Source organism: Psammomys obesus, unplaced genomic scaffold (assembly GCF_907164565.1).
Source record: "Psammomys obesus unplaced genomic scaffold, mPsaObe1.curated_primary_1811, whole genome shotgun sequence".
Lineage (NCBI taxonomy): Eukaryota > Metazoa > Chordata > Mammalia > Rodentia > Muridae > Psammomys > Psammomys obesus.
The window spans coordinates 12,916,699-12,943,773 of NW_026596234.1; the positions used below are offsets into that span (position 1 = coordinate 12,916,699).

Here is a 27,075-nt window from a genome sequence, read left to right on the forward strand (position 1 = left end):
TGCCCTTAGTTTGTGTGTAGATGTTTATATAAGGTTCTAAGAAGTATCCTCACCACCTTGTAAGACTGTTGAGAAGAGCTGGTTATTTAGGGTTACAATTTGATCTTAGTCCATGACTTTTGAACTGATGAATTAAAAAGCTGTAGTGGTTCTGTCTTGAGGAACACAGCAGGAAGTCAGGCTTCACAGAAGACTCTTCAGCCTCCTGCTGCTGTCTCTGGAGCTGCCTGACTGCTCCCCACATGGCCTATTTGACTCTGTGGGAGGCTCTTGTGTTCCTTTGGTTTTTACCACAGGTCTGTGATCCACTGAAGAAATAGCTCTGTAGGAAAGTATGTCCCATACTGAAGAGCAGTACTGTGTCCCTTGGCCCACCTCACTCAAGGCTCAAGGCTTCTTGCCACTGCAGTGCTTCTCTGCTTTGAGACTAGGAAAGGCTTGGCAAAGTGCAGTAGTAGGTTCTTGAATCTGTCATGGAGAAAATAACTTGTGTCATTACCTCCTACAGAGCATCGCAACATGCCCCAAGCAGATGCCATGGTGCTGGTGGCCAGAAATTATGAGCGCTACAAGAATGACTGTCGAGAAAAGGAACGTGAGGAGATTGCCCGACAGGCAGCCAAGATGGCTAATGAAGCCATCCTTCAGGAAAGAGATCGTGGAGGCCCTGAGGACGGAGGTCGTGGCAGGCACCCTCCAGCTATCCAGAGCCTCATCAACCTCCTGGCAGACAACAGATACCTCACTGCCGAGGAGACGGACAAGATCATCAACTACCTGCGCGAACGGAAGGAGCGGCTCTTGAGGAGCAGCGCCGACTCTCTGCCTGGTGAGCTACGTGGCAGGGCCGAGGTGAAGTTCTCACTCTGCATTTCTCTCATCCCGTGCTCTGGTGGGAGGGTGGCATGCCCGGGGTTCTCTGGGGTGGGCAAGGGAAACGAGCCATCCTTTGGCTTCTCCACAAGCCATGCACGCTGATGATGATGTTAATGACGGTCTAGATTTACTGCTGGGCTCTGCTTTCTAGAGTTGGGCTGGTGGGTAAACTAGAATTGTTGATTTCTTGGGAGCAATAATGGATGCCCCCTTGTTTATTTATTCCTTTTTTTAACCAATGTTCTCGGGCATGGGCTGCTTTCTATGAAACAGTCCATACCCTGAAATGGCCTCTTCAGAATTTTATTGTCTGTACTGTATGGCTGTTGTGATGTACGATTACTGTTCTTCCTTTGGCTGCTAGGCCTCCTGCCCTTTGGGGGCACTCTCAACCAGATGCCTCCCTCTTCTGTCTTCCAGGCCCGATTTCCCGCCAGCCACTCGGGGCGGCCTCGGGTACCTCGCTGAAGACAAAACCAAGTTCCCAACCGCTTCAGAGCGGCCAAGTGCTCCCCTCTGCTACACCCACTCCAGCTGCACCCCCCACCTCCCAGCAAGAGCTTCAGGCCAAAATCCTCAGCCTCTTCAATAGTGGTGCGGTTGCGGCCAACAGCAGCTCTGCATCCCCCTCAGTTGCTGCCGGAAGCTCCCAGAACCAGAATTTTTCCACAGCAGCAAACAGCCAGCCTCAGCAGAGACCACAGGCCTCAGGAAATCAGCCTCCAAACATTGTGGGACAGGCAGGATCTGCTCGGAACATGGGCCCCAGGCCTGGGGCTCCTCCCCAAGGGCTCTTTGGTCAGCCTTCCGGCCGCCTGGCACCTGCCAGCAACATGGCTAGCCAGAGGCCTGTGTCTTCCACAGGTATTAACTTTGACAATCCAAGTGTACAGAAGGCCTTGGACACCCTCATTCAGAGTGGCCCTGCCCTTTCCCACCTGGTGAGCCAAACTGCAGCACAGGTGGGGCAGCCCCAGGCCCCCATGGGATCTTACCAGAGGCATTACTGAGGCCACACCGGTCCACTGTCCCTAGTCCCCTCTTTCCCTGGCCCCTCCCCACTTCATCCTAAGTAGAGATGTTTGAAGTGTTCTTCGAATTCTCCGGGTCAACATCTAATATCCTAAGTTTCTCGCACCACTCCTTCCTGTGGCTGTTGCTTACCACTTAACAGAATCAGAACTTAGACTGCATTCAGGGCTGGGTCTTTTGTTTGGGTAGAAGAAAATAAGTATTCCTGGGGTCAAGGCTCAGCTTCTGTCTGACGGGGTTGCTCTGGCCCCTCCTGGTGGATTTGGAGGAAAAAAGAAGCAGCGAAGCCCTGGATGCCCCAGTTTGGAACACCATTTGTGGTCAACAGTTACAGCCTTTGTTTCCACCTCTACACGTGAGCGAGAGCTGAGCTCCTGCATGGCTCACTGAGAAGCAGGGTGGCCTTGGCAGGCAGTGTTAGCACTGTCCCATCAGAGAATGGAACTCCATTCAAGGACTCAGATTGGATGTTCTGGACTGTCAAACTGTGACATGGCAGCCACAGAGGAGAGGACTCTCGCTTAGCACTTTGGCATGAACTGTGTCTCTGGGACCCACTGCTCTCTACAACAGTTTAGTCAGCACCTTTCTGTCAGTGGCACTTCATGCAGTCAGCATCGGGATCAGCTCTAGGCTCTTGCACTGGACACCTGTGCTGCCAGTGATTTGAGCCCCAAGCTTTTGTTCTCATCCAGACTCTGTCTTGTCTGACGAGCAGGAGCTAGAGACCATTTGAAGTTAGACAGTGGTAGTTGGACATGTTCTCATACAGACAGGATTCATTACTTTAGAGACAGGGTGACACTTAGAGGAGAGCTCTGGCTGCTGCCCTGAACGGAGCCAAAAGAAGCGCCTTTTCCCTTGGGGAAGACTTCATTAGTACCCTGTGGATCAAGTCTTGGGGAGAAGCAGGCCTGGCAGGGCAGGCGAGAGTGCTAACTCCAGTTAAGGCCCTGTCAGAGGTTGAGCAAACCAGTTTCAAAACCCAAGGGCCCCAAATGGCAGCAGTTTATGTTCTGATCTGTTTGTGTTTATGGTGGTCCCCCTCCCCTCTTTGGAACTCTTGTGTTGTTGATAAAATGAAATAATTACTTTCTAATTAAAATGAAAAAGTCAGACTGTGCTCATCTTTCTTGGGTGTGTCTGCTGCACCTCTTTTCAGAGCACTTTCCTAAGATCAGAATCTCGGCCCCAGAATGCCTGAACCTCTCTTGTGTTGCTGCCTAGTGAAAAATATTGGTAGTAATGCAGCAAATTTTGTCATGCTCTGCACCTGCTTCTAGTAGAGACAGGCTATCAGTAGGTGTTTCCAAGACTTGTTGTGAGGAGCCTTTATGGGTGATGGTTGGAGGCAGGGGCATTCCTCTTTTGCCTTCATCTCTGTTGCTGCCCACTGTGCGTAATCCATCGTTTGGCACAGTTTTGCATAATCTATAGTCAACCTGAAAGCCCTGAGGAGCCTTTAATACTCTTGGCATAAATGTCTACAGCCTTCCCTAGAGAATTGTGCCTCCCAGAGGATGCCTTGTGATTTGACACCTAGGAAAGCCTCAGCTCAGGCACAGGGTCCCAGAGCTGGTGTGCTCCCTTCTGTGAGCAGAGGTAGTGTTTCCCACCCAAGAGTCCTATCCTAACTGGATATGGTGGCCCACACATAAAATCCCTAGCACTTTGAAGGGGTGGACCAGAGGACTGGAAGTTGAAGGTCATTCTTGGCTACATAGCCAAGTTCCAGGCCAGCCTGGGCTCCAAAAGACCTTGTCTCAAAAACCAAAACACTTCTGCTAACAGTGGATTTGACTTCCTCCATGTGTCTAAACCGTACCCCTCAGGCTATCAAGGGTGTAATAAAATTATTTTTATTGCATTGTGTGCAGACAGGTATCTAAAAAATTAACACAGTAAAAGCCTTAAAGCATTAAATGGGAGCATTCAACAGTAAAGGAAAGAACTGACCCTCTCCTTTGCATATTGGCACAAAGAACACAAGATCAATACCGAGGCAGGATGCGAAATACTGAAACACTAATTAAAATTAAAGGCAGGCCTAATAATAATAGTAATAACAATAAATACTCTTGATTTGGCTTGCAACCTCTCCTATTTACAAGGGTTTTGGACTGCATTGCATTGCCCTGCACATAGGTCGGCTGAAACGAAAGCAACACTCGTTCTCACTACCAGGCTATTGAAATATTGCACTCAGTAAAAGTCACCTGGATGGACATGGAACATCTAGCTACAGTGATTATAAAGGTGACTTGAACGACACAAGGTTCATAACAAATATTGCACATGGAGCACAGAAAACTTGGGGTTTTGTTGTGGGATGTTTGTTTTCATCAACGGAAACTTTGCTCTTGCCAACCAGAGAGTCTGGGCCCAGGTAGTGCTACTTTGGTTCCCTAATTGGTGTTGATACAGCCTCCTCCCCTTCTGCCCAGCCCCCCTCTGTTGCCCCAAAAGGCAAGACCACAGCAAGGGAGGCGGTCTTGAAGGATGACCGGTCCTAGATCCTACACTTCCAATTTTATGGCTACTGCCTGAAAGAATATCCAGTCCCCATCAAATCTCAGGGGCCTTGGGTCAAGCAACAGAGCAGTGGTCTTTCAGCTCTGCCACTGGCCCCACTTGACCGTCTAGATGGCACCAGCTGGAGCTCTCTGCCTTGGGCTCAAAGGAAAGGAGGTGGTGAGGTCAGCTAGTGGCCCTGGCCCTGAAGTGGGCAGGATGTCTAACTAGGTGCGCAGGCCAGGGCCCTGGGGCTGGAGGCACTGTACCCAGTCCCAGAGGGCGCTTGAAGGAGCATGCAGTGCCTGTCCCCTTAGTAACGTGCCCTGGGGGGAAGGGAACGGCCAACCGCCTCTAAGGGCTGAGGGCACCTTAGAGGTGGGGCTGTTGGAGCGGAAGCGCCAAGGAGTTAGGGAAGCCAAAGGCCTTGGGTCCTAGTCAGAAAAGGGCGGAGAAGTGCTAGGAACAACTGAGCCCACATGACTCCAGCCCTACTCCAGGACCTGGTGTCTGGGAGAAGTAACTAAGGACCTGCTGCTAGGCAGCAAAGTCCAGCCCCAGAGCACTCAGTAGGCAGCTGTGTCCCCAGGCAGGACCCGCAGGGGGACCGAGGGAGGGAACATCAGAGGCTGCGCGAGGCCTCCTGGTGAGTCGTCCCCTAGACTGACATTGGCCCCTCGCCTGTCCCAGGGAGAAAACCGGGGAGGGCGTGCCCTCCAGCTCCACGAAGTCAGTCTTTGGCGAGGAGCCACTGGACGGGGATCAGGCGGCAAGCCAAGGGAGGAGAGATGCCTGCTCCTCCGCGAAGGCACCAGGCGGGGCTTCCCCAGTGGCCGCGGGCCTCGGTGTCTCCCCCGGGGTGGGGCGACCCCTCGCTCTCCTGGCCGCCGAGAAGCTCGCGTCCCCCGAAGCCGGCCGCTGTCTCACCTGTGTTCGCCGGGAGCTGGAGGGGAGAGAGGGAAGCCCAGGCCGTGGACAGGGAAGGTAGAGGAGAGCACGGGCCTTAAAGCACTTGGCTCTCAGCTCGGGCGCCCTGGGAAACCTGGCTTCCCGGGCGTCGGCCTTCCTGGGCGCCCGCAGCGGGGAGAGCGCGGCCGTGGCGAGGAGTCCGTTGCGCTTCTAGTTACAGAAATATGGGGACATTAAAAATACACGCGATGTCTCCTGTACACTATGTATAGCGCGGCCGACCGGCTCCCTGGTTCAGAGACCAGGGTCCGGAGGGGAGCGCGGCGCAGCGTGGGGAGGGACGGGCCCGGGGCTGCCCTGCCCGGGACCACGGTTCCGCTCCTCTCCACGCCGCCTCGCCACCTTTATTGCAGTGTCTGCTCCGGCGGGGCGAGGCAGGGCTCAGAAAAGGGGCCGCAGGCCGTTCTCCGGGTCAGCCCCAACGGGCTCGGCCTCGGGCTGCAGGCAGCAGGGGCGGGGAAGGGACCAGGGCACGGGCAACAGGGTCTTATGTAAACGGTGACAGCGGCGGGGTGGCGCGGCGAGGGCTCCGGGGCCGCGGGCCGGGCGCGCTCGGAGGCCGGAGTGGCAGGTCCTGGCCCTCAGGAGTAGATGGTGATGACCTCTCGGCCGCCACCGCGGACCAGCATCACCCTGTCCAGTTGCTCAGTGAGGACCTCCAGGAACTCCATGTCTTGAGAGCTGGTCAAGGAAACAGACAGCCTGCGCCTACCAGGAGCCCGTGTCCCTGTCCTCGGTGCTGATCCCGCTCTGCTGTTTTCATCCCAGGCTAGAGAACCCATAATCTTTGCCTTCCACCTTCCTCTTCCCCCTAACTCAAATCCAGGATACAGTTTTCATCACCATTGCGGTTGCGGGGAGGCCCAGGCATGTTGAGCAAAACCAGCTTGGCATCCCGGGATTTATTCACAATGACCTCGTTCAGCCTCACGGCTGTGTGCATGCGACGCACATTGGACTGGTTCCTGTGGAAGAAAGGAGAGGAGGAGGTGAGGGCTTTAGCCCAGGCCAGAGAGAGTCAGGGCTGGTCGCCCTCCCAGCCTGAGTCAGGCTGCCCGGGCCTGGTGCTTGCCTCCCTGAGACCTCCCCCAGCCCCAGGTCTCTCCAAGCTGGGCAGTGGCCAGGGACACCCCTTGAGGGTTCCGTGGAATAGGGACCATAGAAACCTAGGAGAGAAGATGGAAAAATAGTGGCGCACTTACAAGTTTTCCCACTCCCTTCAGGAAACACAAAGAGAAGCAAAGAGAGAAAGAAAAAGAGAGGGGTCAGGAGAAGAGGAGGCCTCCGCTGAGCCAGCCGCCATCTGCCCTGGGTGAGTGTGGCCCCCACCACCTTCACCTTCTCTACACCTGCCCTTGGGAGTTGGTCCTGACCCTTCACACTCGAGCCCAGCCCTGTAAGTCTGGGGAAACCAAGGCCTGTTTTGCCAGATCAGGACCCTCCTGCTCATTTATTCTGCCATATTAAATAGGACCTTGAGGCCCACCCCACCCCCAGATGCCGCCCCAGGCCCGTACGGCTTCATGCTGAAGAAGTCCTTGATGCCCTCTGAGGAGACTGGACTGGGGCCTTTATTCTTCTCTGCCACCGACTTGTCCTTGGTCCAGGTAAGATGCACCTTCTCTGGGTCTGTCTCCCCCTCCCCCTCAGGCTCCTCCCCTGGCGACGGTGAGCTGCTGGGGCAGCTGGGGGCATTCTGGTCGTGAATCAGCTGCACCTGAGGTAGGGATGGTTGTTCAGCGGGTGGCCAAAGGGTCTGCTGCCACTAGCCAGAGCCAAACCACCTCAGCCCCTCACCTCCTCCTCCGGCTTCTCCTCACTGTCACCAGCTGTCTCTTCAGGAACGTTGAGGCGGAGCCGAGTGTTGGCTGGGTTCTTCCTCCGAATGGAGCCCCGAGACTCATCTGTGATGCTCTGGATCTGGGGAGTGACATAGGTTGGTGCCAGCTCTGCTGGGGGTCGCCACCCACAGCCTGCCAAGAGCCATTACTACAGCTGCTATGCAGGTTACACACCTTCCCGAGGGGCACGCGCTGTGAAAACAGTACGTGCCTCAAGACCAAACACCTACTGCATGGCCGACCCGGCCTCCGGTCTCCAGAGCTTAGACCTTCCTGCCATCGGCAACCCACAGTCCTGCACCTGGCACAGCAAGGCTCCAGCCTAGCACTGTGGCCCCTTGTCACCCTGGCTGGTCCCAGCACATTCCATTTCTTATGGCTTCTGCTCTCGCCTGTCCTTCAGGGGCCCATCCCTCGTTTCCCTGAACATCAGCCGAGTTCTGAAAATCAGGTTCTCCCCACTTGAGAGACTCATAACCCATGGTTCCTCACCCTCACCTATGGGGTCTGCCACTCGTTCCCCCGAGCAGCCCAGCAACCCCTTCCTGGAGTGCTTCTGCCCCTGGGTATCATCCCTCACTTCCCGCAGGGACTCCACTCCCCGGGACAGGGACAGATCTATTATCCTTACTCCAGGGGGCCAGTGATTGAAACTGAAGAGCTCTTACCCCACGGGGTGCTCAACACCACTACTGAGAACCCTTCCCTCATACCCTAGGAGGCTTGCCTCTGACTCCTGCCCAACACCCATGTCTTTACATACCCAGCTGTTACCCACTCCGAGAGTCTGTTCGCGAACCCTTGTCTCTCACACTGGCAGCCTCCCCACCCCCGAGAACTTGTCATCCACACATATTTAGCATCCGCTATTCTCCCTCAGGCCCAGAAATCTCCTGCAGTGGAGAAAGTCTGTCTCAATGCCAAAGTCCCAGGGAGGGGGTTGGGAAGATGCAACGGCCGCATGTCCACCCCTCCCCCCCTCCGCTGCAGGAAAGCCCAGTATTTAGCCCACAGTGATGGGGGCTGACTACAACAGTGCTAACGAGGCCAGGGATGTCACCAGAACCGCGCCCACCTGTGCAGACCCACCCTCCGAAGCAGATGGTGGCTCGGAGAGGCCCCAGGAGGGCAGCCTTACCTCCCGCTCCCGCTCATTCTTGGTTAGGTGCATTTGTTTGAGGATCTGAGAGCGCTGCTCCATCACCAGCGTCTTCTCATAGGTGTACGCTGAGATGTCGCTCTCGTGCTGCGGACGGGGAGGAAAGCAGGGGCTTGGAACTCCAGAAGGCCAAGGGGCGGGGAGGCAGGAGCCCTCCCTCCCACCAGCCAGCAGCTTCCTAGCACATGTCCTCGAACCAAGGTTGTATGAGGCAAGGGATTGAGCCGTGGCCTGGGAAAGCAGGAAGCTCAACACAGAACCAAGGGTGTAAATGGTGACGTGATGAATGGGTTGATTCATTAATTACCTGCGTGAATGAACAGGGGGAAGAAGTTTGTGAAGGGAACAAGAGGTGAATGAACACATACCTGGATGAATGGGGTGATGAGTCAGTGGATACACGGGTCGGTTAGTGAACCCAGCAGGACACTAATGAACAGCGTATCCATCAGGAGTCAACTGTGCAGCAGCCTGCCTGGATTTGAACCCTGACTCTGCCGCTTGCCACGTTGTGCAGTCAATCACCAACCCTTTCTGTGTCTCAACATTCTAGTTGGGAATGAAAGGCTCTAGTGTGTGTCTCTCACTGGAGGCCACGAGAGGTCATAGGTGCCAAGTACACACAGCAGCCTCTCCTCAGTGAGCACTCTTTCAACATGGCGGCCACTCTTGTGAGAGAGGCCTGGCTGGGCGAGGGTGTAAGAGGCTAAGGGGTCACCACAACGGAAGGCCACCTGTGTCATCTGCTGACGGGTATGGGAGTGGCACTGACTGGCGCTAGGGCCGATAGGAAGAGCCCCAGGTGGGACTTCAGGGGCCCCAGGGGACTCACCATCTCCACCACCTCCACCTCGGCAGTAATGCGCAAATGGTACAGGAATGTGGTCAGGTCCTTCTTCATCTGGATGCTGTTGTCGTCCATCTGGGCCACAGTGAAGATACGCATTTTGCATTTCCTCCAGACCTGCAGGGATCAAAGGCAATCCAGAAAGGTCCAGCCAGAGGCTGTGAGGAGACCCACGGCCAAAACGCCCATCCCCTCACCCTCCCCAAGGGTCCTTCCCACCAAGGCTCTGTCTGCAGACTCCCCTGCTCAGATCTGAGTCGCCTGTATTAAGCACCCTCCTCTCTCCTTGGTAGCACTGTGCCGGTCACAAAGGCCAAGCACGGAGGCCGGCCCTGGCCAGAGCCCTGAGCTTCCCCCCGAGGATGGACCCGCATGCGCACGTGCCCGCCCCACGCCACAGACGCTGCGCACACGCACCTTGTGGTGACGCAGCAGGAAGGGCAGCAGCATGAGCATGCCGCCGTCATGCACAATCCACCACACGTCAATGCTGCCCTCGGAGAAGCGCTCGGGGTTCCCGGGAAACATGGACACATTCTTGGTGACCAGCAGGGCCAGGTGGCCAGCTGTGGTTTCCCGAACCAGTTCTTGGAAAGGCCAAAAGAAAAGGAGCAGGGGGCAACAGTGACCAATCCTTCCGGGACCCAGGAAAGGCCACAAGGTCTCCTGGCACCCACCACACTCCATCTGACCTTGGCCTTGGACTCTGGTTATCAGAACGCCAGCACTGCCTAGGCTAGTTAGCTGTAAGAAAGTATGTCTCTCCTGGTCTGTTTCCCCACCTGTTAAATAGCAATAATGTTCCCTGTGCTTTTTTTCTTTGTGTGTGTGTGTGTGTGTGTGTGTGTGTGTAGCAGGAATGTTCATGTGGGCACATGTGTAGATGTATATAAAGGGCAGATGTCAACCTCAGGCATCCTTCCCTGGTCCTCAAGAGTCCCTTTTGTTGGGGGGGGGGGCTGTTTGTTTGTTCATTTGGAATGGGGCTTTAGCTGACCTGGCTGGACTAGAGCTCACAGAGTGGGCTTGCCTGGCAGGTAGGTGAATCTCAGGAAGGCTCCTGATCCCACCTCCCCAGCACTAGGGACCTCTGGATTCCAGGCTCAAACTCAATCACCATGCTTTCGCCATAGGTGCTTTGCCAGCTGAGGCCTCCCCTCCCCAGCCTCTTCTGATTATGAGGAAGCCGCCATGTGAGGCCCCTCTGTCCATTAAAGAGATAGAGCTGTTTGGCATTAACAGGGGAGTCTCCGGCTGTTTCAAACATGACTTCCCAGCTGTGCGACCCAGGCAAATTCCTGTGTCTCTATGTCTCAGTCTCCCACCAACATGCAGACGACAGTGCCTAGCACTCGGGAACAGGAGAGCATTAGAGAAAGCCCCAACTCGCCTGCCACACAAAAAACGCATTCTGTAGGCCTTGACTGATTGGATACATCTAGGACGGACTAGAGTCAAGACACAGACCCTGACCTCAGTGACTGTGACGAGCAGCCCTGCCCTGTCCTGTCCCGTCTTCCTCCCAGGGCCTGACACGGAGGCTGACGTGTGATGTCACCTGCGTGTGCTGAGCCACGCTCACGCTGTGCTCGGGAAACCCTCAGAAGCCAAGCATCCCAGGACCAGCCCTTCACCCCTAAGCCCACCGCATCGGTACCGATGAAGTTCCTCCACGTCTGGTGATCTTCTTTCTGCCGCCAGTTTCGAGGCCAGCCCACCAGCACTGTGTTGTGTTGGAGCCCTCCAAGGCCCCCAGACTGGATCAGGTGGGACACGCCATCACGGAGGTTGGAGGAGATCACCACCTGGCAGAAGCCCTTCACCTTCTCGGCCTCCATCAGGCGCCTGATAGACTGTGGGGAGGATATGTGTGGATAAGGGCCAGCCTCAGACACGCTGGGCTGAGGCTGCAGCTGCGGCTCACAGCCTCCCTCCCTCCCTCTGTCCCTCTCTGCATCTATCCCATCTTCCTGAACCTCAGCTCTGATCTCCTCTGACTCTAGTGCCCCATCATCTGTGGTCCCTGTTCCCGCTCATCACAAATGAGCCAGTGCACCTCCCCACCCCGACTACTGCTCCAGCTTGTCCTTTGCTCAGCACACTCTCCAACCCCCACCCCACATGCCTTCCTTGACTCAAATGACCAGACACCACTGTTCTTCTAGACCACAGGTGTTCTTCTAGACCACAGTTAAGCTGGGCTGCTCTGCAAGGCCACACAATGTAACAACTTAATTTAAAAAAAATAAAAATAAATAAAAAGATGATCTGCACCGAGGGAAGGGTTCCCATTGCTCCCATTTTATCAATGAGGAAATCGAGCTCAGAGAAACTAAGGCCCACTTAAGGATAGGCTGGTAATGTAAGTGACGATTCAAGAGCAAGGAGGCTCATTTCAATGGCTCTGCCCTCAACCACTGCCCTGATGTCAAACAAATGGAGGCTAATTTCCATCTCTGACACCTCCTGGCTGTGGCCTCAGGGAAGTCAGCTAACCTCTACTCTTATCGTCCCATGGCAGGGCAGATCCACTTAGGAATCGGGAGAATTAACACAGCTCGATTCATGAAAGGGCTCAGGACACTGCCCTGTATCATAAGCCCTAATGTGTTGGCAGTACCCAGGGCACTCAACAGTGCCTAATGGGGTTGGAGCCTTCTGTGTGCGGCTGTGGCCTGTGGCTAGCACTTGGTCTCCTACTCTGCCCTACGCCTAGCCTAGCGCCTGATACCCAGCATGCTCTCGACCAGTCCTTGTTGAGTTGTTCTGACCAGTAGGGGCCTCCAGCCCTGAGACCTGATAGATTGGTGTGAACGGCTCAGTGAGGCAGAAACAGCAACTGTCACAAGCCATTAGGGGTGCCCCTCCCATCTCACCTTAACCCCCTTAGGCCCCCTCTTCTCTCTCTGCTCCTAGCTACAACTCTGAGAGGAGACAGGCCTGAGTCTCCGGTACAGCCCTCTTCCTCTTCTACCCACTGTGTTCTACACACTCCTCCTGTAGTTCATGCCCACATAGCTGGCCATTCTGTATGTTCCTTCTTGGTTGTGGAAAAAGCAGGTGACCCAGAGCCAGGGGCATATGCAAATCCTGGCTAGACTTTCAGCCAGCCTTGTGACTTCAGGAAGCTGCCATTCCTCTCTGGGCCTTGGTTTCCTCCTAGATCTCTGAATTTGGTTTTGGTTGGTTGGGTTTTGTCTTGTTTTGTTTTTGAGACAGGGTCTCTACCTAGCCTTTGCTTTCCTGGAACTCACTATGCAGATCAGGCTGGCCTCAAACTCACGGAGATCCACCCTAAAGGCATGCACCACCACACTCCGAAGATCCCTGAATTTGAAAAGACCTTAAAGAATTTTCCTCTCCAGCAGGAAGAGTAGTTTCTGTCTTTAGGTACCCTGTCATCTAAACCTCAGTTTCCTTACCCTTAAAGCAGGCCCCTCTAACTCTATCAGCTTTTGGTTCTGTAGGCTGAGTTGTGTGTGTGCGTGGGTGTGGAGGCCTGAGGTCAACATCAGCTATCTCTTTTAACCACTAACTTTTTTTTTTTAATTTTTTATTAATTAACCACTAACTTTTTTGTGAGGAGTCTCTCATTAAACATGGAACTCCCTGACTGGCTAGCCTTTCTGGCCAATGAGCTCCAGGGAGCCTCTTGTCTTCCCTCCCTACCCTCAGTGCTGGAATTACAGATGCGCATCCCCCGTGCCTGGCTTTTATGTGGGTGCTAGGGACCAGAGATCTGCTGCGCCATTGCCCCAGCTCCTGTGGGTTGAAGTCTAAGGCTCTCACTCTCTCACTGGCCCTCAGGCTTGTCTCCTATGGACAAGACAAACTCTTGAGTGCCCTGTGACCCCACAGGTGTACTGACGTTAAGACCGGATTCCCTTCAGACCCTGACTTCCCACCCTACCCAGCCTCTCCTCACCTCCTCTGCCCGCTGAGCCTGAGGATGGTTCTCCAGAAAGGTGCCCTCAAGGACAGAGCCCACAATGGTCAGGCCCTTCCCTGCCTTAAGCTGGGAGGTCAAGGAGAGCAGCTGCGGATGCACCACGTTCTGGTCCTGGTCCACGCGCACCAGCACCAGTAGCTGGGGCCTGAGGAGGGTGCAGGTCCACATGACCTGGGAGGTCCACCCCCATCCCCAGCCACCCACCCTCCCATCACGTGGCCAACATCAGTTCACCCGTTTGTCTTCTATGCCCCCGCACCAGGGCCCTAGCAACTATAACCTGCTGAGCCAATAGCGACCATTTCCCCGAGCAGCGAGCCCTCCAGCCATCCCCCACACCTCTCCATCCATCCCCCCACCCACTCACCTCTCCATCCACCACATTCATCCAGCCATTCAGCCACCCACCCCTCCATTTCATCCTTCAGTCATCCAGAATATCCCGATGAATTTACCTCCCAGGCATTCACTCACTCGCCCACACACCCACCCACCTGCTGTTCATTCGCACATCCACCTCTCCACCCAGAAGACTCCCATGCGCGCGTGTGCCTTCCACCCATCCTTCCGGCCATCTACCCATCGATTCTTTATGCATTCGGCATCACGTCCCTCCAACTCTTCCATCGCTTTCATAGTATTCACCAAGTACCCATTCTAGGCTGGACCTTGCACTGACTGCTTGGGAATCGACAGACAGTGCCAAGCCCAGCATCTAGAAGTCCCAGGTTAGCAAGATGTCCCTAATTCAGATTTCCAACCTGACCCCCCGGTAAAACCAGGGAGGCAGATGCCAAGCCCGGTGCATGCTGTTGACACTCAGGAAGTACCTGACCCAAGAGTCAGAGGGGGAAAATTCTAGATGCCCTAGACCCCCTCTTCTTCAGTAGAAACACTGGCATTCGTCTGGAGACTCCTGGGAGACCCTACCACTCTCAGAGCGAGAGAGCAGACTCCACAGAAGTGACATCTATCTGCCTCTCTCTCTCTCTCTCTCTCTCTCTCTCTCTCTCTCCTACCACTCTCAGAGCGAGAGAGCAGACTCCACAGAAGTGACATCTATCTGCCTCTCTCTCTCTCTCTCTCTCTCTCTCTCTCTCTCTCTCTGCATCTCCACAGATCTGTGAGCTGGCAGCACCCCCAGAGCCAGGGAGAGAGTTTGCCGTACAACACGAGTTTGAGAATTATTTTTCACAAGTAACAGAATGATCAAAACCGACAAACATGCAGCCAGGAAGCTGCCATGGTGAATAGATTTGGAGAACAAATGTCTGGTACTCAGTTCACCACAGGATTGGAGGAGGAGGGGTCCCACTCAGCCAAACAAAGTTAGAGAGATAAATATGGCCCCTGCTCCCTGGCCGTCCCTGCCCTGAACCCCTCACCAGGTTCCCTCACCACTCACCTCCAGTTCTTGGTGTGCGGGGGCCCTTCCTCCAGACGTAGGAGAGCGTAGCGGGCGGCACTGAGGGATAGGCCACGGATCCCGTCACCCCACTCCTTCTCTGCCCTGAGGACCAGGAAGGAGAGCACATGAGTCCAGGAAACCAGAAGTGGCAGGGGAAACATCCCGCAGGACTGACTGTCCCAGGGCACGGTCATGTCTCCTGTGTCACGCTCACCTCCTGACTGAGCCAAGATGTAACGGGTCCCATTGCAGTCACTCCTAAAGCTAGACGCTTTCTTGCCCACTTCTCAAAGCCTACCCCGTCTCACCATCACCCCCCGCCCCCGTATTCCAGCTCTGGGCTACCACCCAATCACCCCTCACCCTTTACTGTTCCTCACCCTGCCAACCTTCAACCCCTGGACACTTACCCCCGGTACTCAATGTATTTATAGATGAGTCCAGCAATGAGCATGGCCACCAATGCATAATACCAGGAGCAAATGAACATGAGGGCCAGGCAGAGGCTCATGCCCAAGAAAGAGAGAGTCCTGGAAAACAGAAGAGAGCCCTGTCCCTGAACCCTCCTGGCAGGGGCTGATGCTAATACCTAGGCTTGGACAATAAGATTAGGGTGGCAGGCAAGGCCTGGGCAAGACATGGGCATCCTGGTCTAAATGCCACCCTGTTGTCACCCTGAGCACCATGCAGACATGGAGCTTTCTAAAAAAAAAAAAAAAGCCACAGACAGGACACTGCTCCGTACCCCACCCAGCTCCCAGGTCACTACCCCATCTAGTTTTTGTCCCTTAGACTCAGCCAGTCAGCTGCAGGTAAATGGGTTCATATGGTTTCTGAGATACAGGTCCATGGACACACTGGAAATGAGACCTTTCAGAAAGAAGCCAGCAGTAAAACCAGCCCTAAGACCAAAGTTGGGAGGCCTTCATGAAAGTCTGCTATTCCATAGGCTTAAAGGAGCCCCTGGGCCAGTCACCTGCTGTGAACTTGGCTTTCCTGTGTGGCGTGAGCGTCGTCCTTCCCATCACAGAGGAAAAACCATAGAGTAACAAGTTAAGGTGGTCAGTGGGCCCCTCGAGGGCAGAATCCTTGCAACGGGTGCCAACATGACCACCAAAAACCCAGGAGGGAGTGTGGCAACTGTGTCCATTTCCCAGCCAAGGAAACAGGTTCAAAAAGAGGCTCCATCATCAACCCAAGCTCTCAGAGCCAGGAAGCGGTGAGTCAGACTGTGAATTTGAGTCCGGTGGACTCTAACCTCCATGCTGTATTGTAAGAACTTGAACACTGCACAAGGAAGAGATGGCCACCGAGGCTGTTTCTGACTGTGCCACATTCCTGCCTGTACCCAGAAGACCATCTCTATGACCTTCCTTGAGCTACCTGGATACAAAAAGCAGGAGAGGACAGGACGCCCTGGCTGAGGCCCTCAGGTCTGCAGGAGAGGGTGGGGAAAGGGCACCCACCAGTGGTAATATCGAAAGCGTGGTCTCCAGTTGGGCGTCCTCAGCAGTGTCTGTACCGCACAAGCCAGGTTCACAAACATGTAACACATCAGGAAGAACCTAGAATGCAAAAGGACCTCAGGTGAAACAGCTGCGGGAGACACAGAAAGCAATCGAGACAGAACGGGACACTGAGGAAAGAGCAGCAAGGCCGAGGGGGGGGGTGGAGAGAAAGGGCCAAGTCGTGTTGACAGGCCAGCCCTCACAGCGCGCCCTGATGTGTGTGAGGATGGGCTTCTGTGACCACTGGGGAACTTTCTGGGGCTGGTAAGGTGGCAGCCCAGGAAGAGAGGCTGTGCGGCCAGCAGGTGGGCCTCAGGCCTGGTACGCACATGGAAAGGATGGGAGCGACCTCATCCAGGGAAGCGATGAGGATGCCGATCTCACAGATGCAGGCAGTCAGCAGCAGTGCCCACGTCGGCTCTCCATTGGCTTTGCCATGGCCAAAGACCTGGGAACAGAGCAGCCATCGTGGAGGACCAAAGGAAACCAAAGCCTCCAATCTTGGGAACCAACGGAGTAGAGGCAGGACTCTCATAACCGGTGAGAGGGTCTGAAGAGATGGCTGTGTTCTGCATCCTCTAGGGAACCCAAGTGTATGGCAAGCTCTCTCCGTCTCACCCACCCCCACTGCCATCCCACCTCAATAACACTGAAATGACCCGCAGAGGGAAAGAAGTTCCTGAGGGCTAGGCAAGATGTGCCTATATGCTCTATAGACTTCTTCCTTCCTTCCTTTCTTCCTTCCTTCCTTCCTTCTTTCCTTCCTTCCTTTCTTGTTTTTGTTTTTTGTTTTTTGAGACAGGGTTTCATTGTATATCAAGTCCTGGCTGTCCTGGACTTGTTTTTGTAGACCAGGATGGCCTCAAACTCACAGAGATCCGCCCGCCTCCCAAGTGCTGGGATCAAAGGCCTGCGCCACCATCACCTGGCTTAAATGTTTTTCTTAAGCACCACGTGGGGGCAGGGTTGAGTGTTTTTTTGCCCGTGACTGGCTCTCTGAGTTCCCAGCTGTCCCCTGGGCTGGAGAAGAACCATGTACTTCTCCCCTGAGAGCAGACAGTGTTTGGAGACGCCACTGATCATAGGCCAAATTCCAAATAAGCTCCCTTCTTTTTTAGGGTAGCCGTGGGGCAGCACACAGGAGGGAGCTGGCTGGTGATGGCCCTGCTTCAGTGTCTCCTGGGTAGGGGCCCAGCTCGATGACTAATCTTTTGCGTGGGATGGCTCTGTCACACTGACCTGCAGGAAGGGCACTATGCCATCCCGAGAGATGGCCTGGAGCAGGCGTGGGGCCCCTGTGAGGCTCTGTAGTCCAGCCCCACAGGTAGAGAAGAAAGAGCCGATGACAATGACCCAGGGAGATGGCCAGGCCAGGGTACCCACCACCAGGTTGCCATTCACAGCTTCCCCAAACCTGGAAAAGGACGACAGTAAAGGGACAGTGACATCGCTTGAACAATGCTACCTGGATACCCAGCAGGACGATGACCGTAGGGTTAGGCTTCACAGGGGTCAAAGGACAGACAAAAGCAAGTATCCTTGCTACTTCCTATGTACGTAGCCTTGAGCACTTCACTGACCCTCCTGGGCTGTAAGCTGAGAATCTCCACAAACTTTCCTCATGCAAACGCGGAGAGAAAAGGACAGGATGGGAAAACTGCCCAGTACGGGATATGAGTGTGATTTTAACAAACAGTCCACTGCTAGCATGGTGGTCCTGAGCAAATCTCTTGGCTCAATGAGACTGCAGCATCTCCATGTGTAAAACAGGGGCTCTGGCTTCATTGTGTGCGTAAGAACAAATGGGAAAGAACCTGCAAAATGGCTATGCAGGGAAGGGTGCCTGCTACACCCCACAAACCACACAGAAGGAGAGAACTGCCCCCAAGATGCTGGACTCCACGGCGCTCACTCCCTATAGATGGCACAGTACCCACCGGCAGCCACACACTCTCCTGAAAACTCAGAACCCTGTCTCACGACTGACGACTCTGAACACACTGGAAGTGCTGCGGACCTGGCTGTCACACTGTATTGTTTAGGAAACAATGACCAGGGAAAGTCTACACGAGCTGAGTCTTAGCCAAGGGCTTTTGATCTGGGGTTGGTGTGGTACACATTACAACGTACAAAAGACCCTTCTGGCTCTTCCTCACAGGAGTGTCTGCCGAAGCCGGTCAAACGCTAGGCGAAGAGCTGAGGCAAAGGAACTGCTGGACCCTGGCAACCTCATGGGAGGTCTACGATTGAGGGAGGTGAATGGAATCCGAACCGCCCTAAAACTAACAGGATTGTTTGCAAATTGTTTACTTGACCAGGTCATACTGGACCCCCTGTGTACTCTTGCACCTGTTTTGCCTCTCTTCATGTTTTGCATCTTAGTCTGTTTATAAGTGTGATCACCACCCCACGGGGTTCCTTCAGGATTAAAACAAACAAAAAAAACCTGTTACTCTTTGCCTCCCTCAGTACCTTCAAGTCAGTGAACAATACACAGAAGTAATGGTGAATGAATGAATAAAAAGATCTTAAATAAATGTATCCTTATCCCAAACCAAAGGAGACAGCTTTTGACTTTCTTAAGCTGCAGCGGCAAGAGAGATGAAATATTTAGGAAGAGGAAAATGAGTTTGCCAGCAACTATGGTGGTCTCCCACCCATGCCCCCCTTGCTGAGGTCCCGGCAACCCCGCCAGGCCTATCTCCTTCTGATCCCACCCCTCTCCCTACAAGACCAACCCAAGCCCCTTTACTTACTTGTCCCGAAGAACCACCCCCTCGATGCAGGCTCCAAACAGAACCACAGAGCTGATGTCTATGGCAGAGAGTGAAGGAGAATCCCTAGCATGGCGGTGCCCCCGGCCACCCATCCTGAGCCACCCGACAAGGTAGCAACCTCTGCCTCCTGCAGTGTCCCCCCATACCCGGGGTGGACACGGCTCAGCTGTGCAGGATACAGACAGCAGAGGTGGTGGCAATGGCCAGGATGGTTCCAGTAGGGATGGACTTCTGAGCATCCCGCAGGTCTCCGGACCGGTTGGAGCCAGCCATGATCCCTGTAGGCAGAAGAGCAGTTCAGAGAGCAGCCGCTGAGGAAAAAAACACGTGCTGGAGTTGGCAGACCAGGGCCTCGCCCCGCCACACCGACTCTTGTGCTATCTTTCTTGAACCTGATTCCTTTGCCTCTCCCATAGGGCCTGGATGATTAGCTCCTGCTCGGTTGGCAGAGCCATCAAACTAGGGACTCACTGGTCTTGTCTCTGACCCTCCTGTCACCCGCTCCCGAGTTCCCACCATTCACCTGTGACTGAGGGGAAGTAGATGCCGACAAGCAGGGTAAAGTAGGAGGTCATATCACTGAACACATAGGGGTGGTCCATGTCAACAGGGGTGCCATCTGTCAGGCCCACGGAGGGCATCCCGCGCCTCTCCACAATCACTCCCTTGGTCAGGTAGGAACTCCACAGGTTCTCTGTGGGAAGATGAGACACTCAGGGAGATGAGCAGAAGTGGGGACCAGGGCTCGGACCAAGAGGAGAAGGGAGCAAAAAAGTCAACACTAACCAATGCTCACTCCCACCACGGGCCTTTCGCTCCCACCACTTCCCAAACTCCTGCTTTGTGCCAGGGTGCGAACATAGATCTCAGAGCTGAATGGGACTGAGTCTCTGCCCTTAAACTGTCCAGTCTAGTGGGGCAGACACAGAGAATCCTCTCTGAGACTGACTCCGTATGTCCCCAGTTGACCTCATCAGCTCTCGGGCCCAACTCCTCCTGCATCTGTCATCTTGGTAATGACGCTAGTATCAATCAACTCAAACACCCTGCCACTGCTCTCAACAGTTCCTTCGCCCTTCTCCTGCTTCAAAGCACCTCATCGCCAATCATTAATGTCTTCCAAGTGAGCCTCTGCTTCTCACTCCAAGCTCCTCACCTCGCGCTCTGCTATGGAGAGCTAGCAAAAAGCACCATAGGGTGTTAGGTGGAAGCATGGCATCTACACACTAAATGTTAGTGGTAGTCCTCCAGTTTTTCATTCTCTTTGTGTGTATGTAGTGTGTGTGTGTGTGTGTGTGTACATGGGTGTTTTGTCTGCATGTATGTCTGTGTACTGCATGTGTGCCTGGTGCCTGCAGAGGCCAGAAGTCCTCAGAATCCCTGGAACTGGAGTTATAGATGGTTGTGAGCCACCATGTGGGTGCTGGGAATCAAAGCCAGGTCCTCTGGAAGAGCAGCAAGTTCTCTTAATCCCCGACCCATCTATCCAGCCCTAAGCCCTCCAGTTCTTTGTCTATCTCTTGGTTTGTTTGCTGAGACAGGATTTCTCTGTGTATCCTTGGCTGTCCTGGAACTCGCTCTTTAGACCAGGCTGGCCCCAAACTCACAGAGATCCTTCTACCTCTTCTTCTAGAGTGCTTTGATTAAAGGCATGTACCACCACCCACCAGCCAACCCCTCTAGTTTTGATCTCCAGGGACCAGCAAGGTGGCTCAGTAAGTAAAGGTGCCTGCTGCCAAGCCTGATAATCTGGGTTCAATCCCAGAGACCCACATGGTGGAAGGAGAAAAACAGACTCCAGCAAGTTGTCCTATGACCTCCATATGCACACATGACAGGCATGTACACACAGACATGTGCAAAATAAAATAAAGTGTGTGTGTGTGTGTGTGTGTGTGTGTGTGTGTGTGTGTACAGACATGATCAAACACATACATGGCAGAAGAGCAGCTCTAGTTGAGAATCCCTACTCCATTCCCACTAAAGCCATCACTGCTTCTCAGAGCCATCTTTCTCCTGCCTCCTTCTGCACCCCTACTGCCTTCAAGATGTAACCTGAACTCCTTATCCTGGATTCTGGGGTCTGCCTCTTTAGTATCATTCCTTGTCTTCCTTTTTTTTTTTTTTTTTTTTTTTTTTTGTGCATTACACCCAAGACACATGGTCAGGACACACTATGCCTCTCATGCCCACACGCACTAAGTAGGCTGTTTTTTGCTTTGTAAAATCCCTCGTTCCCCTACATAACTGACAGTCTCTTATTTGTCCTCCAAATCCTCCCTTGGCAAGCGTGGGAAGCCTTGTTCTCGTCACCTGATACACACAGATGCTGTGTTCCCATTGTTTTCTGTTCACCAATACATGTCTGTGTGGATCATAATTTATGTACTAACATATCTACTTGCCACTAAAATCCCTAAGGTCAAGTTCCGAGACCTGTGTATGCTGGCTGTGGCCAGAGCTTTAGCGCAGTTTTGGTTACTCGGCAGGCAGAGAGTACTTATTAGATTGGCTCTCTTTCTTGCTCATAGTGAAGCACATTCCACACCTTTGCCTCTACCTCTCCATAGTTCTTAGGACAAAACATAGCCTACACAAGATGCTCAATTAAAGCTTGCTGAATTGAACTTAATCCCAAGGGACACCCCTAATCCTGACCACTTAACCTACAATCCCTACAGCACTCCCTAGATGCCAGCCCTTTTCCTTCCCCCAGACCTTTGATGAGACCACTGGCAGCACCAGGAATGCCCTGGATCTCTGTGACATTGTTTCGGGTGAAGTACTCATCACAGGTGGCGTTGAGGAAGCGGGAGGAGCAGAAAAGGCCCCAGAGCCGTGTGGTCACTGTCTCATTTCCTTCCCAAGCCAACTTGGCACAGACATCAAAGCCATGGCGAGACAGCGTGCGGTTCCCCAGGAGGCAGATCCTGGGGAGAGAAGTGAGCAAGGAAGACAGGAGGAACAAGACCTCTCCCTGATTTCACAGTAGAGCCACTGAGAGCTTTAAAGAGGCAGATTTCAGGGTCTCACATCCAGAGATTCTGATTCTGTCAGAGTTGCTATAGTTTCCCAAGCAATTCTAGCATGCAGTTGGAGAACAAGTCTGCTGGCGGGAATGCTGTATTCAGCACGGAGGACAGCGGCCCTTACTGCCTCTTAGCCACTAGAGAGAGGATGCTTTGTACTAGAGGAAGGAGAACAAAAGGGGACCTGAACCTTGGGCTATCTTTTCTGGGTTCTTCCCCACCCTGGAGAAAACCAAAAACCAAGACTGTCCATTCCAGGAGGTTGGCCCATCCCGAAGGCTCCTACCACACAGCGTATATTCCTTCAGAAGCCTTTTCTATTTTACTTTCCCAAGTCCCCCACCAGCAAGCAGTTGACACACTTCCGAGAACTTCTTCCCACCCTCGAAAGATGTCACCCCAACCTGAATCAACTTCCCTAAACAGGAAATAGTTACCCTCCCAGGGGATGTTGTTCTCAACCCACATGCTCCAGTTCTGAGAGGTGAAGAGAGAGGAGGCCTGGTGGAGGCCCTTACTCTGCAGACCTGAGCTGTGCCAATGAGAGACACAGTACTGTAGACTCGGAAAGGCAGCACTCACGGGAAATTAGGTGGGTCGAAGGCAGACTTGATGACCCCTGCATAGATGGCCAGGATGGACAGGATGACACAACCCAGGAAGACCAGGGCAAACTTGTTGACGTACTTGACACCCACAAAGACTACAGTGGCCATGCAGGTGAGTACACAGGTGCCATACACCCGCATATTGTTCAACATGGCGGCTGCCTCCCCGCTGGCATCTTCTGCCTTGAAGATGGCCATAGCTGGGAAGAGATAAGCCTGCAGGAAAGGAGCAAAGGAAGTCAGACAGATGACCCAGGAAAAGCCAGCTGAGACGCACCCCAGGGAAATGATCTCCGAGATGAGAAATGGCATCCATTAACAGGGCACTGACTAAAGATGGTGTGGGCGGCTTTTTTTGCAATGTCTGTGATGCAGTCAATCAAAATTCCCATCAGAGATGCTGGGAAAGGTTACGTCACTGCTATTACTTATCATAACTATTAATCATAATTAATACTTTTATTATTTATGATATAAAGGTAGAAAAATAGATGCTTATTCCGAGAGGGTGGGTAAATAAGTTCTTATTGTTCTACTTAAACTGCAGAGCTATGTAAAAAGATGGCACAGGACTGTGGGATGGTTCAGTGATTAGAAGTACACTCAATATGAACACAAGCCCTGGATTCAATCCCCAGCAACAAAGGGGGAAGAGGCATGAATTTACATGGACTGACTCAAAAATTATCCATGGCAAGCATGATACCACAGACCTATAATCCCAACACTATGGAAGGTTGAGGCAGGAGAATTTGAAATTAGCCTGAGCTACATAGCAAGATCTCATCTCAAGAAAACTATCAGTAGTGTGTTGGGTAAATAAGGTCAAAATTTAAAAAAATAATGTCTCTTAGGACCTCACTTTTGTAAATTTATATGTGGAAATATTTACTCATTTGTGTGTGAGCGTGTGATTGTAAATGTATTTGTGGGAATATCCAAATAGCGGTGGTACCTGTATTACCAGGTACCTGTAATCTGAGCACTCAGGAGGCTGAGGCAGGAGGATCACCAGTACCAAACAAGCCTAGACTATAAGGATACCCTGTCTTAAGAAAACAAGAAGCTGGGTGTGGAGGCACACATCTTTAATTCCAGCATTTGGGAGACAGAGGCAGGTGGATCTCTGAGTTTGAGGCCAGCCTGATCTACAGAGTGAGTTCCAGGAGAGCCAGAGCTACACAGAGAGACCCTGCCTCAAACAAACAAAGCAGAAGCATGTGTTGAATAATTAAAAGTGACTTCTTGTATATTCTTATTTTCTAAAATGTCTACATTAAACATAAAATGCTCATCTTTGTATATGTTACTTTTTATTTATAGATAAAGGGGGTTTTTAGGTTCTTAAGGAAATGTTTATAGACAGACTTATGTTTTACAAAGACAGAACAAACTATCATATAGAAAAACAGAAGTGTATACACTAAAACGCTTCTGATTTTCACTGAATCATTTTTCTCCTTTACTTTAACATTGTTGCAGTGTCAGTCAGTGGGCAGAGCTGTTGGATAATGCATTTGGAAAAGGTTTACGTCACAGAGGTCCACAATGCTCTCACCAGAATACCTCCTCAAGGCTTCCCCCAATCTCTTATTTCTTCCCTCCTGTCCCCAAACTAGAAGCTTTGGCTCCTTTAGTTTGGGTTCCCTAAGACCATGGGAGACGGTCGGCAAGCACAGACCCTGGAAACCAGAGGGATGCAGGCTCACACCCTCTACCTGTTCCTTAGGCTCTGTGACCTTGCCCTCATCCTCTCTAAAATGGCTATCATGGCAGATTCATGAGAGGGACAAAAACAAACAAACAAAACCCAACACCCTGAAAATCTGAAAATCTTAGGTCTTGCCGAGGATGGGGGTGGGTGTTGGGAAATGTTAGCTATGCTTTTTCTTCTCTTTCCCTTTTACTTGTGATAGGGTTTCTTGTAGCCCTGACAGGCTTCAAACTCACTATGTAGCTGGTGGCAATCTTAAACCTCTTATCCTCCTGCCTCCACCTTCTAAGTGTAGAGAGTTCATGTGGTGTTGAGAAGCAATGCCAGGGCTCCAGGCACGCTGGGCGAGTGCTCTTCCAACAAAGCTGAACCCTTTTCCTTAAACCAGGGATCCCTCATCCACCCCCACCCAAACAGAAAGAGCAGGAGGCCTAAGGCAGCTGCCCTGTCCTTCAAACAGCATCGACACCCACTCTCTCCCTGTCAGTCACTACTAAGGCATGTCTCTACTCTACCCTCCTGGTTCTTTAGCAATCTAAGAACCATCCATCGGGGCTCTGTGACTAACGTCCGAAGAGGAGTGTGTTGCACAGTCCCTGGAATGCAGTCATCATTCCAGCTGTTACTTTAACTCTTACTAACCCGCCTCTGCCACCTTCCCTGTATGTAGCAGCATGACCTTGAGCTAGTGTTCCATCTGCCCTTTGGAACTCCTCATTTGTAAAATGCCATCATAATGCTTAAACCTCTAAGGATTCGGGAGCTGTGCTGAGAACTCAGTGGGTGCCTGATAAACCACAGCTGTTTGTGTTACATAATTATCGGCTCCTGTCTCCCTGGCCAGACTGGGAACTCTTTCGAGACACACCGCATCCCACTTCTCTTTGGCCTCAAGCAGTGGCCTGGCCTAGAGCAGGTGTCCAGGGAACACTGGTCAAGTGCCTGGCAACCCGGGCCCCCACGCCTCCTCCCCTTCCCTTCTCACCAGCAGGATCTCGATGGTGCCCAGGATGTACATAGCCCCAGCAAAGGTAGTGCCCAGGTAGAAGCAGAGGCCCACAGCGCCCCCAAATTCCGGGCCCAGAGACCTGGAAATCATGTAGTAGGAGCCACCAGCTGCAGAGAAAACCTAGTGTCAGCGAGAGGGGCAGAGGGCCCTGGACAGCTCTTCGGTGAACAGGACTCAGGGACAGAGGGCAGAAGAAGGTTTTTCTAGACCTCGGGCTGCGGCCCCAGAAAGGAGACTATGGCAGACCTCGCCAACCACTCTGCATGGAGTTTGCGGCAGTAATTACTACCATGTTGCTAATTACTTCTGTAAGGAGGTCACAGCTCAGAAAGTAGGATGGCAGAGAAGAGGGTCTCAGGCTGAGTCAGGGAGAGGGTGGCCACTGCCCTAGTCACCAGCGTCTGCCTCCTTCCCTAATCCCCACAGGCTCGCTCCTACCTACCCCATGAACAATCATAGCCCAGCTCTTGGACTGCAATACAGTCTTGGTTCTTGGGTCCCGACGGTCCACAAAGCCTGGCCCACCACTCCCTCTGTCAATCATCGGACCCCTGGCCCTCCCCCACTCCACAGAGGCCCCAGTCACATACCAGGCACCACACCATTGGTTGCGATCGCACTCATGGAAATAGCTGTGAGCATCGTCTGTTGGAAAGAGATCGTCAGACTGGTGGCTGCTGGGGGCAGCAGGGTCCTGGCTGGTGGCCAAGCCAACATACCCCACAACCAGCCAAACCCACAGGCTCTCCTCTCCTGAGCTTCTCTCTGGGTCTGCTCCAATTTCTACTCATGCCAAGCCCTTCTCAAAAAAAATAACCTTGTATTCACCACACAGATGGGAGGAGCTATAGTGCATGAGAACTCTGGTGACCCCAGTTTGGCCCCTAGGTGGTGTCTTATGACCCAAGACAGTTCACGTCACTTCTTAAGCCTCGTCTATAAAACGGGAGCAATTGCCTCGGCACTGACATATTCACACCCAGAGTGGTCTCAAGATTATGTGTGAAGACTCAAGAGTTTGGTGTTCAGTGAATGTTGGATTCGTGTTTCATTGTGTACTAGAAGAATCTGGTTGGAAAGTTATCTGTGAGACATAATCTCATTGTGTGTGTGTAAGAACCTTCCAAAATGTTAACTCATGCAATTAAGTTGAATTTTGTTTTCTTCTCTTCACTTATCGTTCTCATCAATGCATCTGAACTACTTGTGTAATTAACACACACAGACCCAAGTGAAACCTGGTTGGCAGCCATTAGAGGGAAGCCTATGAGGTTCAGGAAGGACCAGTCAGGCCTAATTTATTCTCAAAGATCCTAAGTAGTGACTCCTATATAAAAGCTCAGGCCTTCCGCTTCCTCCCCACCCCCAGGCCTCAGCCAAACCCGAGCCATCTTCGCCGTGCAGGGGGAGAGAGTCACTCACACAGGAGCAGCAGATGAAGACCATACAGAAGGACTCCATGATGCCTGCGATGCCAACCACCCAAGTGAGCCGCAGAAAGAGGATGACGCCAAAGATGTTCTGCAGGCATGGGAGGTACACGCCCATGAAGGTGCCCATTCGTGGGGCCTGCCAGAAAGGCCCGCATCAGTCTCTGCACCCCTACTCGGTGCCAACTGCCTATCCCACGCCGCCTCCCTGTTCCTTTTCCGCCTCTCCTCCCTTGCATTTCCCCTCCCCTCATCACTCTTCCCTCTGGTTCTTACATCCTTTTCCCCCTTTCTACCAGCCTCCAGGTCCTCTCCCGTCGCCTCCCTCCTGCATCCTTCAAAACACCTCCTTCCTCTTCACCTCCATTGCCAGCCCTCATCGCCCATTCCTTCCCCTCCCGACACGGT

General features: G+C 52.9%; 2 protein-coding genes across 5 annotated transcripts in view; one reads left to right on the forward strand and one right to left on the reverse strand.

Annotated features, from left to right (window-relative positions):
• Ncoa5 (nuclear receptor coactivator 5) overlaps nt 1-3,026 on the forward strand; it is a 33,506-nt gene extending 30,480 nt beyond the window's left edge. The window contains exons 7-8 of one of the 2 annotated variants that reach the window (XM_055596092.1): nt 509-829; nt 1,297-3,026. In XM_055596092.1, coding sequence (XP_055452067.1) covers nt 509-829; nt 1,297-1,886 — 911 coding nt within the window. In that variant the 3' untranslated portion in view covers nt 1,887-3,026. Of the gene's footprint in view, nt 1-508; nt 853-1,296 lie in introns of both variants that reach the window. The other variant, XM_055596093.1, reaches the window with a different exon arrangement.
• An 847-nt stretch (nt 3,027-3,873) lies between these two features.
• Nucleotides 3,874-27,075, reverse strand: part of Slc12a5 (solute carrier family 12 member 5) — a 37,175-nt gene continuing 13,973 nt past the window's right edge. For 2 of the 3 annotated variants that reach the window (XM_055596089.1, XM_055596091.1), the window contains exons 4-26: nt 26,660-26,806; nt 25,828-25,882; nt 25,214-25,344; nt 22,489-22,730; nt 21,596-21,807; nt 19,401-19,571; nt 19,057-19,155; nt 18,857-18,914; nt 17,340-17,514; nt 16,430-16,548; nt 16,059-16,157; nt 15,003-15,122; nt 14,590-14,694; nt 13,161-13,329; nt 10,893-11,088; nt 9,653-9,822; nt 9,221-9,352; nt 8,368-8,475; nt 7,186-7,308; nt 6,906-7,105; nt 6,591-6,605; nt 6,220-6,353; nt 3,874-6,061 (exon numbers count right to left, since the gene is read on the reverse strand). In XM_055596089.1, coding sequence (XP_055452064.1) covers nt 5,970-6,061; nt 6,220-6,353; nt 6,591-6,605; nt 6,906-7,105; nt 7,186-7,308; nt 8,368-8,475; nt 9,221-9,352; nt 9,653-9,822; nt 10,893-11,088; nt 13,161-13,329; nt 14,590-14,694; nt 15,003-15,122; nt 16,059-16,157; nt 16,430-16,548; nt 17,340-17,514; nt 18,857-18,914; nt 19,057-19,155; nt 19,401-19,571; nt 21,596-21,807; nt 22,489-22,730; nt 25,214-25,344; nt 25,828-25,882; nt 26,660-26,806 — 3,072 coding nt within the window. In that variant the 3' untranslated portion in view covers nt 3,874-5,969. The remainder of the gene's footprint in view (nt 6,062-6,219; nt 6,354-6,590; nt 6,606-6,905; nt 7,106-7,185; nt 7,309-8,367; nt 8,476-9,220; nt 9,353-9,652; nt 9,823-10,892; nt 11,089-13,160; nt 13,330-14,589; nt 14,695-15,002; nt 15,123-16,058; nt 16,158-16,429; nt 16,549-17,339; nt 17,515-18,856; nt 18,915-19,056; nt 19,156-19,400; nt 19,572-21,595; nt 21,808-22,488; nt 22,731-25,213; nt 25,345-25,827; nt 25,883-26,659; nt 26,807-27,075) is intronic. The other variant, XM_055596090.1, reaches the window with a different exon arrangement.